General features: G+C 45.5%; 1 protein-coding gene across 6 annotated transcripts in view; it reads left to right on the top strand.

Moving 5' to 3' along the window:
- LOC126412747 (glycine receptor subunit alpha-4) overlaps positions 1–16886 on the top strand; it is a 589024-nt gene that overhangs the window by 556688 nt on the left and 15450 nt on the right. For 5 of the 6 annotated variants that reach the window (XM_050082488.1, XM_050082489.1, XM_050082492.1 and 2 more), the window contains one exon: positions 15300–15500. In XM_050082488.1, coding sequence (XP_049938445.1) covers positions 15300–15500 — 201 coding nt within the window. The remainder of the gene's footprint in view (positions 1–15299; positions 15501–16886) is intronic. The other variant, XM_050082490.1, reaches the window with a different exon arrangement.

Below are 16886 nucleotides of genomic sequence, written 5' to 3'. Positions count from 1 at the left end.
GATAAGTTCGTCGTACGCCCCATATTGGTTTCTGCGGTTATTTTACCTGTTGCTTCTCTGTAGGCACTGACATCTCTGCGCAAACGTCGCTGCTCTCGGTCGTTAAGTGAGGGCCGTCGTCTGTGATGAGAGGTAATGCTTGAAATTTGGTATTCTCAGCAGACTCTTGACACTGTGGATCTCGGAATACTGAATTACCTAACGATTTCCGAAATGGAATGCCCCATGCGTCTACCTTGAACTATCATTCTGCGTACAAAGTCTGTTAATTCCCGTCGTGCGGCCATAATCACTTCAGAAACCTTTTCACTTGAATCACCTGAGAACAAATGACACTTCTGTCAACGCACTGCCCTTTTATAACTTGTGTACGCGATACAACCGCCATCTCTACATGTGCACAGCGTTCACCTCAGTGAAAACCCCTATCGGAAGCACAGAGAAAGTTTAAGTGCTGGCATTGCAAGTGTTGAACCATTTTATAAACAATTAAGGCCCGTTAATAGGGGAAATTGTCTTTGGCACAGGCCATAGAGTAAATATCTCTGGAGTGAGCATTGCGTTCTGCGCATATTGTCAACATTAAACCAGGGTTGTCACGTGATCTCGGGACTTCGCTGTTAATGTGTGCTTTCTGCAGCGTTTGAAGTTTATAATACCAAGAGTTTTTGTTGTGTTTCACCGTTTGTTGATAGTGTAATAGCGATGGTGAATTACGTTGTTGCTACGGATGGAAAGAAAAATATGTGAAAGGAGGGATAGTAACTTTTCATGGGTACATTCCATATAGCTCTAATTAATAGTTTTCATTTTAGTAAGAGACACTGTATACGTTTAAAAATTTCGAGGCGCATTATAATTAAGACTTGATTCTGTAGACCTATTTTTCTACGATTTTATGACTATATAATAGATATTACGGCTCGTACAAAAGCTTACAAACAATCGCTTCCTCTCGTAAATTTGCTAGTGGAACAGGAAAGGGAAAGGTTAGTTGTTTCAGTAAATACTATCCTCCATGCATTTATCAGTGACTTGTCAATTATGTATATAGATTACTCCGTCTACTGTTTATTTAATGAACTGGGAGCAAGTACTTAAAATGCGTTAAATAAATACCTCAAAGCGCCACCGGTAAGAAAAATTGTGCTTTAGGTTGCAAAAACGAGAAAATAAATACTCAGAACTACAAGAAAAAAGGACGAATTAGCAGGGATATAATCGCTAATGTGTGGTAAATTCGGCGTTTTTCGGACAGTTGCGAAAGTACTAACGTACTGTCAAGTCGTTTTGCAGGACTATCACTGCAAAAATGTACTTCAGGCTCTGTAATACTATAAAGTGCGGTATCATACCAAAAACTACCAAAAATCGAGTGCATCTGAACTACGACACCTATCGCAAAGAAGCTGAATGTAATATCACTTGCCCTTAAAAGTTACGTAGCTGGTTTATTCCCGGTATCAAATGGATACTGTTAAAATGTCTTCGCAACATATATAAATAATCCACGACACGTACGAAAAGAATCCGTCTGTACTAGGGATGTAGTGACATTCTAAATATACGGGGCGCTATACGAACAAACAACACGACGTCCCGACATCACGTGACCAGGCCGGCAATGTATGTTGACAACACAAAATCTGTTCTGCGCATGTGAGTGCTCACTCCAGAGATATTTACTCTATGGCACGGGCCTACGACGCAGATGAAGCTGACGTGTTTCAATTGTCCATCCACGACAATGAACATGCCAACAGGAAACACGTTTTATCTGGTTTCCCGTTAATCACTACATACAAAGTATGTCATGTTCCTAATTACGGCTTCAAATAACTGTGAGGTGCTATCCAAAATTTTCAGGAGTGGTGCTGCCATCTGTTGAAAACCTTACCTTTGGACTAATGGTAACCATCACCCTCGAAGTAGTTCCCATCCGCACGTACACACCGGTCACAGCACTTCTGCCTCTGTTCAAACGTTTTCGGGAAGTCCTGTTCTTTGAGGGTGTTTATCACCGCCAGCGATGTTTCTTAAATCCTCTCTAGAGTGTCGAACCGACGGCCTTTCATCTTGAGTTTCAGTTTTGAGAATAGCGCGAAGTCGCAAGGTGCCAAGTCTGGCGGGTACGGTGAGTGGGCTGCAACGGCCATTTTGTTTTTTGCCTAAAAAGTCCTGGTGAGCAAGGACGTGTGACAGGGCGCGTTGTCGTGATGCAGCAGCCAGTTCCCTTGACGCCAAAGTTCGGGTTGTCATCGCCACACGTTTTCATGGAGCCGTCACAAAACGTCACAGGAGTATGCGGAATTCACTGTTTGGTTGGGTGGGACGAATTCTTTGTGCAGAATTCCCTTGGTATCAAAGAAAACGATGATTATACTCTTCACTTTGCTCTTCACCTGTCTCGCTTCTTTTGGGTCTTGGAGAGTCCAGGCTCTTCCACTGGGACAACTGATGCTTTATCTCTGGGTCATGACTGTAAATCCAGCTCCCGTCGCCGGTGATAACCTGTGACAAGAAGGTTGGATCATCAGATGCGCTCTGACGAAGGTCCGTGCCAGTGTGCGATTTGCAGGGGGGGATGGGGGGGGGGGGATTTCCCCCCTCTGCATCAGACCATCCCCTCCTCTGGCTTTAGTTTATGCATCCCAACCTAGGATGTTTATTTCCCACGCACTGGAGTAAAGCTTTACATATAATTTAAATTTGTGGAGCTGAACACTGAAAGTTTTTAATACAGTCTTACTATTAATATGTTTGCTTATTAATTTTGAAAAGGTGTTATGTAGTAGTTAAGCATTTCAAAACATTTAGAACTAAATCATCATTCTCATGCTGTCATTGCTGCTCTCGTCTAAAGCCGTCGGCACACGGACCGTGCATCCGAACGTTGAACGTTGAGCGTGCCGAGTTTCTGACGTCATAGCGTGGAATAGCACGTTCGGGAGTCTTTCCGAACGTGCAGAGCAGTATCTGGCATGTCAGATATTCTGAGCGTGCGTCTGAGCGTTGACCAATGAGATGGCACAACGCCAACTACGTCACACGCACGCCGTCTCCCTTCAGTACAGAGTTGTGAGGCGCCATATTGGCGTTCATTTCAAGCCTATATGTATATATGCCGTTTCTGAGCACCAGCAAATTGAGAATCATTGGAAAGCCCGTTGTTAATTCTGTGATTCGTTCCAATAAAATAACGAGAGACATCATATTCATGGCAAAAGAATTATTGTAACTTGCGTATTATGAGAGTAGGCTATTTGAAGGCAGTGACGCAAGGATGATCCACCCAAAACGCATTGTTCTTGTACAATTTGTTATAATTAAATTTCAATTAGTAACGTATCTACGATAACGTTTTCTGCAACGGGTAACATACTTGGATTAATTGCAAGGGGAGTCCGCGTGTTGTTGGCTTAGCGTAATGAGTAGCGTAACTGTCTGGTATTTAGTTGATAATTGGGGCGGTGGTTCGCTTCTTGACACTACCGTATTTTATTTCTTAACATGAGCGTTTTTATTAGGTTCTGATACTTCATTATTAGTTTAATATAAGTATATACTATGATATTTGATATTATGTAAATATAAGTTCACCTTTTTTTGAGGGGTGCCTTTGTTCGACTAGCTTAATCTACAGGACAGCTTGCGCTACTTCGATAAAGATATTTTGCTCCTTTTCTTTTTCGCTTCGTAATTCACATGTTGCAAAGATTCTGCTGTTGGGTAGGAACAGTGATTGAGTAAGACTGACCTTGGGGTTTTAATAAAATGCGGGAATGATGAAATAATGTTTATCTTATGCGGATAAGTATTCCAAATTTGTAACACACTGTTTGTAATGGAACTTTTATATGTCTCTGTCCTTATTGATTGAACATGGTACTTTCCTTTTCGTGGACGATGGAGGAAATGTGCGTTTTAATAGTGCTAACGTGGGAATTTTACGCGCGCCCGTTGAGTAAACAGTGTGATTTACGAACTAGAAACATCGCTCAACTGCCGCTGGAGTGCGTTGCGATCGCGTATACCACGTTGGGGCCCACATACCGTATGCACAAGTCGCATCATTCCTGAGCTGACAGCAGCACGTTGAACTTGGCACGCTCAACGTTAACGTTCGACAGCACGGTCCGTGTGCCGACGGCTTAAGGTGCGTCATCCGTTTACTTGCGAGCTTGCGGGGAAGTAGTGTGGCAGTCATACCGCAGCAGTCGTACGGCAGAGTCGGGTGAGCTGGGGGCTGAAAATCCCACCCTGGGCCCTGACAGAGGGTGGTGACCGGCCCGGTACCTGTGCGAACATTTACCGTTAGGCCAACTTTGGGCAACGGTATGGCGCGGACTAATGCGCCTGGGACGAAAGCACACATTACTAAATAACCCACCATCGTCTGCTTCCAGTTCCTAGGATACTACACCTGCATCTACATTTATACTCCGCAAGCCACCCAACGGTGTGTGGCGGAGGGCACTTTACGTGCCACTGTCATTACCTCCCTTTCCTGTTCCAGTCGCGTATGGTTCGCGGGAAGAACGACTGTCTGAAAGCCTCCGTGCGCGCTCTAATATCTCTAATTTTACATTCGTGATCTCCTCGGGAGGTATAAGTAGGGGGAAGCAATATATTCGATACCTCATCCAGAAACGCACCCTCTCGAAACCTGGCGAGCAAGCTACACCGCGATGCAGAGCGCCTCTCTTGCAGAGTCTGCCACTTGAGTTTATTAAACATCTCCGTAACGCTATCACGGTTACCAAATGACCCTGTGACGAAACGCGCCGCTCTTCTTTGGATCTTCTCTATCTCCTCCGTCAGACCGATCTGGTACGGATCCCACACTGATGAGCAATACTCAAGTATAGGTCGAACGAGTGTTTTGTAAGCCACCTCCTTTGTTGATGGACTACATTTTCTAAGCACTCTCCCAATGAATCAAAGCCGCATGGAACTTCCGACACTATCTCGTGGACTATTTCGTGGACCTTCTTTAAATACTCATCTCTTCCACCATCGTTTTCATTTCCTTTGGTTTTCATTTCCGTTGTTAGCTGCATGTGCAAGTGCCAAGTAGGCCGCCGCTGCGATCACTTTATCATCCTTTATACTGCAAGACCGACACACGTGTGGCACAAATTCTGTTGCTTTGGTATAAATTAACCTGCCGCATGCAACATACGCCGCAAGATGTTGCCTGTTGTAGCATGCTACAAGCAGACGCACGCCACATTTCCGTAGCATGCCACAATGTTGCAAGACGTCGCCCCAGCGTAAACGAGGCTTTAGAGCCAGGTCTGCATTGTATGGTGGATGTGATGTGTTGCGTACGACACTAAAACCTGCAATCAGATCCAAACGTCGTGGAAAACTGTGAAGAGGTGTCATCCTGCAGCAAGATAACGCTCGGCCACATTCTGCCAAACGGACAGCCGACGCAATAAAGGAGTTGAGATTCGCGGTGCTGGAACATCCACCATACAGTACAGACCTGGCTCCAAGTGATTTTCATATGTTTGGAACCTTAACGGAAGAAGATTTGAAAGTGATGAAGACGTCATTGCTGCAGTGCAAAATTGGTTACAGATGCAACCGAGAAACGTATTTTCTGATGAAATAAAAAAAAAAAAAAACTCGTAAAACGTCGGGAAAACTGCATTGAAGTCCAGGGAGGTTACGTACAAAAATAACGCATGTCTCAGTTTTCTATCATCAGAATAAGTACAGCTTTTCACAAATGTGCCTTTACTTTTTGAATTCCCGTCGTATACCTGTATGTAGATGATTTTGTAAAAAAGCTTTACCTATAATGTACTTTTAAAGATATAACAGGGGATGGCTTTTCTGATAGTGCATACGCGTGAATAGTGAGTTTCGGCATTAACATCTATTTATAAATAACTGTTTAACCATGGGTAACGCCACGGTCCAAGCTAGTAACATATGTAACTATACTATCCCCCTAAGACATCCCCCCCCCCCCCCCCACTGGTAAAAGCACAAATCGAACACTGGTCCGTGCAGACTTCAACACGCTGTGCCTTCGTAAAATCGCCACACACCAAACACAGAGTATTATGGAAACCACTGTGGACACGCAACATGTCCTCCCAGCTGAATAACACTCCGCACACTGACTCACCAGCTATGCAGCTCTCGCCACCTAGCGGTGCGCTTTCCAGATGGCAGCACCAGTCCCGAAAATTTTGGATTCCACCTCGTATTTTAGAAAACATTTCTGTAATTCGGACTGGGATTTGCCGCAGTTGGTCCTAATCTGTGAGTTAGCACTGTAATTTGTCCACTAACGTTCACGTTCAGGAATGGTCTTCTGTCTGGCAGAATGAGAGTTGTTTGATAAGTCTGGTGAATTTGCATGAAAGACTGGAACAATATTGTTGCACCTTCGTGGTTGGTAAGCTTGATTGTTCCAAGGATCGTATAAAGAATTTCAATGATGTACAACGTACAGTTCATTATTGACAGCCGTCTGAATTGTTCAGTGGGTCGACAGCGATCAAAAATGTAGGGAACAGAGTTTCGTGTGTTATTAAACATTTTCATTTGTAGGGTTGGACTGCCGCACAGATCAGTACATAACTGGATGGAGTTCACGCGGACTCTGCACTATCATTGAAGACGATTTACTTTTGGATTAAAGAATTTAAACGTGGTCCTGGGACCTCTGCTGTTCCTGATCTATATAAATGACCTGGGTGACAATCTGAGCAGTTCTCTTAGGTTGTTCGCAGATGATGCTGTAATTTACCGTCTAGTAAGGTCATCCGAAGACCAGTATCAGTTGCAAAGCGATTTATAAAAGATTGCTGTATGGTGTGGCAGGTGGCAGTTGACGCTAAATAACGAAAAGTGTGAGGTGATCCACATGAGTTCCAAAAGAAATTCGTTGGAATTCGATTACTCGATAAATAGTACAATTCTCAAGGCTGTCAATTCAACTAAGTACCTGGGTGTTAAAATTACGAACAACTTCAGTTGGAAAGACCACATAGATAATATTGTGGGGAAGGCGAGCCAAAGGTTGCGTTTCATTGGCAGGACACTTAGAAGATGCAACAAGTCCACTAAAGAGACAGCTTACACTACACTCTGTTAGAATATTGCTGCGCGGTGTGGGATCCTTACCAGGTGGGATTGACGGAGGACATCGAAAGGGTGCAAAACAGGGCAGCTCGTTTTGTATTATCACGTAGTAGGGGAGAGAGTGTGGCAGATATGATACGCGAACTGGGATGGAAGTCATTAAAGCAAAGACGTTTTTCGTCGCGGCGAGATCTACTTACGAAATTTCAGTCACCAACTTTCTCTTCCGAATGCGAGAATATTTTGTTGAGCCCAACCTACACAGGTGGGAATGATCATCAAAATAAAATAAGACAAATCAGAGCTCGAAAAGAAAGGTTTAGGTGTTCGTTTTTCCCGCGCGCTGTTCGGGAGTGGAATGGTAGAGAGATAGTATGATTGTGGTTCGACGAACCCTCTGCCAAGCACTTAAATGTGATTTGCAGAGTAGTCATGTAGATGTAGATGTAGATGGTCGGACAAGCACCGAAGACAAAGCACACTCCGGTCGCCCAGTTGAGGTCACCACAAAAGGAATGATTGATAAAATCCATGATATGCTAATGCAAGGCCGCACAATAAACATTCGTGAGATTGCTGAGACTGTAAGCATCTCAACTGGGCGAGTGCGTAATGTCCTGCACCGAGAATTGAGTTTGAAGAAGCTGTGTGCGAGGTGGGTGCTGCAATCGCCCACATTCGACCGAAAGAGCATCCAGTACGACATTTCAGTGGAGTATCTGGCGATTTTTAATCTTAATCGGCAAGACTTTTTGCACCGACCTGTGACTGTTGATGAAACCGGATCCGTCACTACACACCACAGCCAAAACGGCAGTCAAAACAAAGGATAAGTTCCGGTGAAAGTCCACCAAAGAAGACAAAGACCATTTTGTCGGCTGGTAAGGTGATGGTCACTATTTGTTGATATTCCCAAAGTATAATCAGTGGCGACTGCTATGTAAGAGCACGTGAACAACCTAACTTTTGACACCTTGTGGATTTATTGGTTCTTTTCTTTGAATGCTGTTAAATGTAATGTACATGCGGTAATTTGAAATACGCGGTACTAAATCTACCGCACTGTGCTACCCATTGCACCACTAGACTCTGTGAAACACTGCATCAGGGTCGTGAGCACACCTACACTTGTGCACATTTTAAGCAGGTTCTGTGTATGCGCAACTGGGGTGACGTAATTGCCTTACAGGCCAAATACATATGGATTTGATCATCTGCAAGGTACGCCACTACCAGTTTACGTCAGTGCCATGAGGTGGGTGCACACTGCAGCAGACTTTCACCTACTTTTGCCATAAATACCGCTAGGTGGTAGCACACTCCACAGATATGCGAATTCACACACTATATGCTAAAATTAGATCGGACACCAATATATGTTATAGTTATACTGAGAGATAAATCTATTTTGTGGTATTCTGAATGAGATACGGTACATAAAGTTTTGGATATTATCATAGAGTAATCCATTTGAGGTGCTGAGAACCAGAAAGCGCATCATCGTCAATTGTGAGACTGTAGCATTTATTCGTGCTTCTGACATCTGTTTATGTCTCCAGTTTGCCGATGACACCGCCTTCCTTGCCCTTGCCCCCACCCTACAACGCTCTCAACGCCTTCTCCAATCCCATCTTGACCAGTTCACCGCTTGGTGCAACCAGTGGTTGCTGAAGGTCAATCCTTCCAAAACCCAGGCGATCATTGTAGGCAAAACCACCCCTTCCTTCCGCCTCCTTGATTTCTATCTCACCGTCTATGGCCGTCCCATCGCCCTCACTCCCACCCTTAAGTACCTTGGCGTCACCCTCGACCGTCGCCTCTCCTGGACTCCCCATCTCCAGACAATCCAAGCCAAGGCACGTTCCCGCCTCCGTCTCCTCCAGCTCCTTTCCGGCCGCACGTGGGGTCTGGACCCCTCCACCATCCTCCACACCTATGAATCCCTCATCCACCCTATCCTTTGTTATGCCCATCCAGCATGGATCTCCGCTCCCCCTACCTTTTATAAATCCCTCCAAATCCTGGAACGCCATGCTCTCCGCCTCGCCTATCGCATCCGTCTCCCCTCCCCCACACGGATCCTGTATGATCTCATCCCCTTCCCCCACCTCCTCCTTTTCCTTGAAAGGATACGGATCCTGTACACCTCCCGTAAACTTGATCCTCCTCACCCGTTCGTCTCCCCGCTCCTCTCCCACCCCCGCCCGCTGCCGCGCCGTATTCCCACGTCCCGCCCGGTCTCCATCTCTCCACCCTCCTTACCCTCTCCCAAGGTGGCTTCCGCCAGCTCCCTCTCCCTGATGATGCCCTCCTCCCCTCCATCTACCCCTCCTACCAACTTTGATCCTCCCACCCTCCTCCTGTACTTACTCCTCTGGGCACCCTCCCTCCCTTCTCTCCCTTTTCCCTCCCTCCTCCTCTTCTCCCCCCTCGACCCCCGGGCCTCCCCTCCCCTGTCCCTATCCTCCTGTCCCCGTCTCCTAAGCCGTGGCATCCTCTTTTCCTCCCCTCTCCCCCTCCTCACCCCTGTTCACCTCTTGGCAGGTCCCCGGACTCGCACACGCTCAGTGGACATTCGCGCGCCGGAGATCGCCGCCATCAGTGTATCGTGTGTGCCGTCATGTTTAGTGTTCAGTTTCGCCGTCACGCTCCATTGTTCACCAGTGCCATCGTCTTCTTCAGTGTTTGTGCGTCGGGTCTCCAGTTCGTAGTGTGGATTGTCATCAAGTGTGAACGGCTTCTTGTGCTTTTATGTTCTTGTGTCTCCTGTTTTTTTCCCGCCGTTTTACTAAGTGATGTCTCTTCTTTGTTTATCTCCATGTACTCTCTTCGGCTGAAGAGCGGCGTATTGTGCTGCTGCCAGCCTACCTGTTTGTTCAGGTGTCAAAATAACAATAAAGTAAAAAAAAAAAAATCTGTTTATGCTATGGTTTATCTGTACTGGAGGCCCACATTGAACATATGAACTCATGAAAGGCTGTCTCACTGGTTTCTCTGATATTCACTTAGATGGGGGGGCGGGGGGCGGGAGGGGGGGGGGGGGGAGGAGCGTCAAAGACAGTGTGCTAATGTCTCTCAGCGCCTCATTTGTATTGTACAACGGTAATACCAAAAATAAGGTCTCCAATTTTTTATAAGTACAGAACTCTGTTTGTGTGGCAGTTGGTCACACTGTTATGAAGAGTGTTTCACGCGCTGTGTGTAAACATGCGCCCGCCGCGCTGAGGCGCTCAGTCTCGGCTTGGCAGCCGTTGAGAATGGAGCTCCCGTTGGATGCTACCGCCAAGTGCGGATTGCGCTCAGTTATTTGATTTTTGAACGCAAGGGGCACTGCTCCGATTGAAATCCATCGCCAATTGACGGAAGTGAGTCGTGCATGGATGTCAAAAATGTTCGTAAGTGGTGTAGAGAGTTTGCAGCTGGTCGGACCGAAATTCACGACGGCCCTCACGTCACAGAAGTGTGGGACCTTGCACGTGCGCTATTAGCGCTGATCGGTGGGACGACACCAGACAATGTGTCAATCGACTGGTTCCTTACCCCTGATATTCAGACCAACCCCCGACCACGACGTAACGCAATGGTGTGGCTCTCGGGCCACACCATTTTCACGATCTATGACCTTTCCCTCGCCGATGCTGTCTCTTTCATGGACTACCTGTGGAGCCAGCATCGCCTGGCGGAATCTGACCGGAATTATACCACTACTTTTGCAAGATTTCTGAAAGTTGCAATGGTTCATGGTTATCAAAAGGTGGTCCGGGTTGGCCAAGGCACCTCGTCCAGGAATTGCCTGAGTTTACCCCTGGATCTACGAGGTGTGGCTAGAAAAAAACCGGACTAGTACTGGTGAAACAATAAAACGAATGCAATAAGGCTGAAAGTCGCGTGGCCTGTCACGTGACTCCCGCTCCGCCTACTGCTCGAGTTTCATCTGCCTCCTGCACTCAGTCTGCCCGTGGCGTCTGTTTTAAGTAGTTCACGTTTTGTCTGTGCGTCGGAAAATGTTGAGTGTACAGAAAGAACAGCGTGTTAACATCAAATTTTGTTTCAAACTAGGAAAATCTGCAAGTGAAACGTTTGTAATGTTACAACAAGTGTACGGCGATGATTGTTTATCGCGAACACAAGTGTTTGACTGGTTTAAACGATTTAAAGATGGCCGCGAAGACACCAGTGATGACACTCGCGCTGGCAGACCATTGTCAGCAAAAACTGATGCAAACATTGAAAAAATCGGTAAACTTGTTCGACAAGATCGCCGTTTAACAATCGGAGCAGTGCCTGAGTTAACAGGAGTTGACAAGGAAAGTGTTAGGCAGATTCTTCATGAAAGTTTCAACATGAACAAAGTGTGTTCAAAAATGGTTCCAAAGTGTCTCACAATTGAACAGAAGGGACGCCGAAGAATGATTTGTTCTGACATCTTGGAAAACATTGAAAGTGATCCCACCTTCTTACAAAATGTTATTACTTGCGATGAATCGTGGTTTTTTACTTACGATCCCGAAACTAAACGCCAATCGATGCATTGGAAAACTCCTGGTTCTCCACGACAAAAAAAAGCACGAATGTCAAAATCGAAATTCAAGGCAATGATGATTGTTTTTTTGACATCAAAGGGATTGTGCACATTGATTGGGTACCAGAGGGACAAACAGTGAATCAGCATTACTACATTAGCGTCCTGGCTACCCTACGTGAGCGAGTACGGAGAAAACGGAACGATTTGTGGAGAAAAAAGTCATGGATCCTTCACCAAGACAATGCCCCAGCTCACAGTGCGTTGTCAGTGAAGACGTTTTTGGCAAAACACAACATTCCCATCTTAGATCATCCACCCTACTCACCTGATTTGGCCCCCTGTGACTTTTTTCTTTTCCCTAAAGTCAAGTCAGCTTTGAAAGGAACTAGATTTGAGACTGTTGAAGCAGTAAAAGAAAAAGCGACGGAAGTAATGTATGGACTTACCGAAAATGATCTGCAGCATTGCTATGAACAGTGGAAAATTCGTATGGAGCGGTGTAGAGACCTAGGAGGAGAGTACATTGAAGGAGATAACATGAAATTGTAAATAATTGTAAATAAATGTTTTTTCCAGCATCAGTCCGGTTTTTTTCTAGCCGCACCTCGTATGTCACTCGGACTTTCAAACTACCCTTGACTTGCCTATACCCAAGATTTGACATTGGCCTTCTGGACATCACTAGAGTCGACTGTTCTATGCTACTGATAATATGGCAATTGGTAACATGGGACTTGTGTGAACCTTGTATGGAAAATTATTGGAAAATTAGAAAACACGTAATCTATCTTAGAGGATTATTACTTCGTTAATTCTATGGGCCAGTTTCGTTTTCATTTGTGTGTGCTGCCGTCACAGTTTTTAATTTGCCTTCATTTCTGTCTTTATTTATTTCTTCCTTTTTAGTTTCTAAACTCACCACTTGCTTCACACCTGCAGAGAGAGGTGTATTTCTGAGTAGTGTGTCGTCGCCCCCTGAGGCATAGCAGAGTATTCCTCCGCTTTTATTTTCGGTTTATGGCAATAAGTCTTGCTATTAACAGCGCCCTGCTTTGTGTGCTGCGTCGACACTAGAGGATGGCGGCATTTTTGGAGAGGAAAAGGTAGGGCTATAGGGGAGGAAGGAGCCCCCCCCCCCCAAAAAAAGTGTAGTATCTGTTCTTATCAGCTTAAAAGAAAAAAAAAAAAAACGAAGGAGCGGGAGACCGTCAGTTTCTGAGGAGACAGTGTTGAATGTTGAGCAAAGCATGCGTAAAGATCGGCGGATCACCCTGGATGGTCTCTGCACGTTGGTTCCTGAGGTTTCCCGAATCACCGCTCATAGAATAACGGAAACATTGAACTAGCGGAAGGTGTGCGCAAGATGGGTGCCACGCATGCTGACTGAGGACCACATGCGGCAACGAGTTGATGCTTCCCGCGCATTTCTTCACCGCCTTGCAGCCGAACAGGACAACTTTCCGGACTCAATTGTCACGGGTGACGAAACCTGTGCATACCACTTTACACCTGAGACAATCACGCCAGTTCATAACTTTCTGAACAGCATGGCGGCGAGCTGGTATGACACGGGCATACAAAAACTGCCACAGCGCCTACAAAAATGCATCGACAGAAATGGTGGTTATGTCGAAAAATAGCTAAATGTTCAAGCTGTAAACCATTGTAGAAATAAACAGATCTACGCACTTATAAAAAAATAGGAGACCTTACTTTTGGGATTACCCTCGTACTCAAGACTTATCAAAGCAAACTCGTATGATTCGTTTTCTGGGTAATTTCCAAGAATGATTGCTTATCGAAATCGTGGGGTCCAAACAACACATATCGAACCTGCGATCGTAAATAGATCATGTGACTCTGGCGTTATTAGTATGTTTACGGTGGTCACTACAGAACGACAAAAGAAGAACGTTACAAAAGTAATTGTAATTGCAAAGGAGACAATTACCTCACTCGTCGTTGGTCTTATCGCCCTGTGAAAGTCCATTACGGTGGTCTGGATGGGTAATTTGGAAGAGTCGAACCATGTATTCCTCTTGATACTCGTTCGTTTCCGCACTGTCCTCATTGAATTTGTAACAGTATTTCAGCATCATCTACATCTACATCTATACTCCGCGAGCCACCTTACGGTGTGTGGCGGAGGGTACTTATTGTACCACTATCTGATCCCCCCTTCCCTGTTCCATTCACGAATTGTGCGTGGAAAGAACGACTGCTTGTAAGTCTCCGTATTTGCTCTAATTTCTCGGATCTTTTCGTTGTGATCACTACGCGAGATATATGTGGGCGGTAGTAATATGTTGCCCATCTCTTCCCGGAATGTGCTCTCTCGTAATTTCGATAATAAACCTCTCCGTATTGCGTAACGCCTTTATTGAAGTGTCCGCCACTGGAGCTTGTTCAGCATCTCCGTAACGCTCTCGCGCTGACTAAATGTCCCCATGACGAATCGCGCTGCTTTTCGCTGGATCATGTCTATCTCTTCTATTAATCCAACCTGGTAAGGGTCCCATACTGATGAGCAATACTCAAGAATCGGACGAACAAGCGTTTTGTAAGCTACTTCTTTCGTCGATGAGTCACATTTTCTTAGAATTCTTCCTATGAATCTCAACCTGGCGCCTGCTTTTCCCACTATTTGTTTTATGTGATCATTCCACTTCAGATCGCTCCGGATAGTAACTCCTAAGTATTTTACGGTCGTTACCGCTTCCAATGATTTACCACCTATGGCATAATCGTACTGGAATGGATTTCTGCCCCTATGTATGCGCATTATATTACATTTATCTACGTTTAGGGAAAGCTGCCAGCTGTCGCACCATGCATTAATCCTCTGCAGGTCCTCCTGGAGTACGTACGAGTCTTCTGATGTTGCTACTTTCTTGTAGACAACCGTGTCATCTGCAAATAGCCTCACGGAGCTACCGATGTTGTCAACTAAGTCATTTATGTATATTGTAAACAATAAAGGTCCTATCACGCTTCCCTGCGGTACTCCCGAAATTACCTCAACATCTGCAGATTTTGAACCGTTAAGAATGACATGTTGTGTTCTTTCTTCTAGGAAATCCTGTTATTACGAAGTTTTACACACTTCGCACCACCACAGTCTACACAGTGCCTTCTTTCTTCGCTCGGTAGTACTCCATACTTGCGACAAAAAGTCGAACAGTTTTCTGCGCTGGATAAACATGGAATTAGATTCTTCCATGTGAGAGAATCCGCCGTAGAATCATCAAGAACACCAGACATCCCACTCACTAATGACATAAATCGTCTGGGTTTTCCTAGCAACTCACAAATAATTGGCGGAGGGATGTAATTTAGAGCAAGTAAGGGAACGACGGAAAACAGATAAAAACGACGATCACAAATAATTGATCACAACGCCCGCCATCGGAGTCACATGATCGATTTGCGATCGCACGTTCGATATGTTCGTTTGTTCCCAGCAACGTCGATAGACAATCATTCTAGGAAATTACCGTTTTTTGTGTAGAACATCAGATGGACTTATTTTCGTTTTACGCAGCTTATAAACCTTTCATACTATGCAGTTTTGATCCCGAATGCAATGCGCAAATTGACATTCGTTTTGTGATCCCTGTTCTCTCCTGAGAGACGTTTACAATGCCCCCGTGAAAAGTCTAACGGGTTGCAGCGCATCCAGGCGATGGAGAAATCGCCGTGCATGTCCGCTTGGGACGTGGAGTCGGGCTCGGCCGGCCAACAGTCCGGGCAGCAGGCACAGGCGTCTTCAGCTGCCGCGAGCCGGCGCAGCTCAGTCGGGTCCGTACTGCGCATGCGCGGCCGACCACTGCTGCAGACGTCTTGGCGGGACCACACCACGGGCCGGGAGAAGGTATGCTCACATTCTCTGCAGTGGCTGCTGCAATGTCCATAATGGCTGTAACATAGCACTTGAACTTAAATGACGACACTGACAGCGCTGTTAATCTGGATGGTAAATAGGTTGGAAAGTTATTTATTGTGTTGCGAGAAGTTGGATGTGCTCTGCCCCCTACGATTCTTCCTCGCGTGCGTGATTTGCAAGGCCAGTTGGAACTCTTTATGTCATAGCAAGCAAGAGTGGGAAAATTGGCAAAAGAGAACTACAACTACAACTATGGTATGAGCACTGCAATAGTTGGCCAAAATAACTTGGTTTAGCTTGATTCGTGGTCTGTGTAGAAAAATCATACTCATTTAGAGCAAACTATCCCAACTGAAAATTGGGAAATACGGAAGCGTCCGATCCCGCCCATCTGCTTTGACCCATGACGTCACAGATATGGCGGAAACGACCATAAACCACGATTCCAATATGGCGCATATAAAGTCGTTACGTAGACATTATGAGGACGAAAATACATCGAAAAACACACACACACACACACACATTTCACAAAAAGCCTAATGACACTAACGGGACAAGCGCGGGAAATAGGGGGCTTTTGGGTGGGGACAAACTAAATATAAACAAATTTAGACACCCACCGCCATACAAAACGACGAAAAAAACCGACATCACAAAACTCCCCAAATACCACCAAACACAATATCTTCTGGAATCGGACACTTCCCTTGACCTATATAGCTCAACAGCAGCTCCCGATCCCATAATTGACCTGTTATCCTTACGACATCTCCACATACAGACATCCCTGGTCCAAGACGCCGGAACTTTAAGTAAGCCTCATTTCTTCACGACATGCTGAACACTTCACTACTTCATCCAAAAATCCGAATAATTGAAGAAATTTTATTAGAGACAATGCACTGTCCCCCATCATAGCCGACAACCGAAAACTGTTGACCCCGTCAGTCATATCCATACCTACCAAAGACATAAAAAAAGCAATTTACCAAAATTCACACACGACGCCACACTCGCAAACTAAACCAAAAACATCACCTAACACACCACCGATCACATCAAAACGACACCTACATACACGCCACTCTCACAAACTAAGTTCCGTGCCGTCGTGACGACACACACCACAACAGCCTTACGTCACGGGTCAAAGCCGACGGGTGCGATCGGACGCTTTGGTTGACCCAAAAATTGTGTGACATTGCAGTTCTTCCCACCTGGAATCATGGGACAATTCCAGCCTCTTGATATTTCTTTGTTCACGGCCATAAAACATATTACCATACTCTCTGCAACGACACCTTAAAGGATAACCAGTTTCATGGTAGCTGGAGAACAGATTGCTTCACGTTCAGTTATGCTATCACAGTC

Source organism: Schistocerca serialis, chromosome 7, assembly GCF_023864345.2.
Source record: "Schistocerca serialis cubense isolate TAMUIC-IGC-003099 chromosome 7, iqSchSeri2.2, whole genome shotgun sequence".
Taxonomy (NCBI): Eukaryota; Metazoa; Arthropoda; class Insecta; order Orthoptera; family Acrididae; genus Schistocerca; species Schistocerca serialis.
This window is presented reverse-complemented; position numbering and strand designations above follow the sequence as displayed.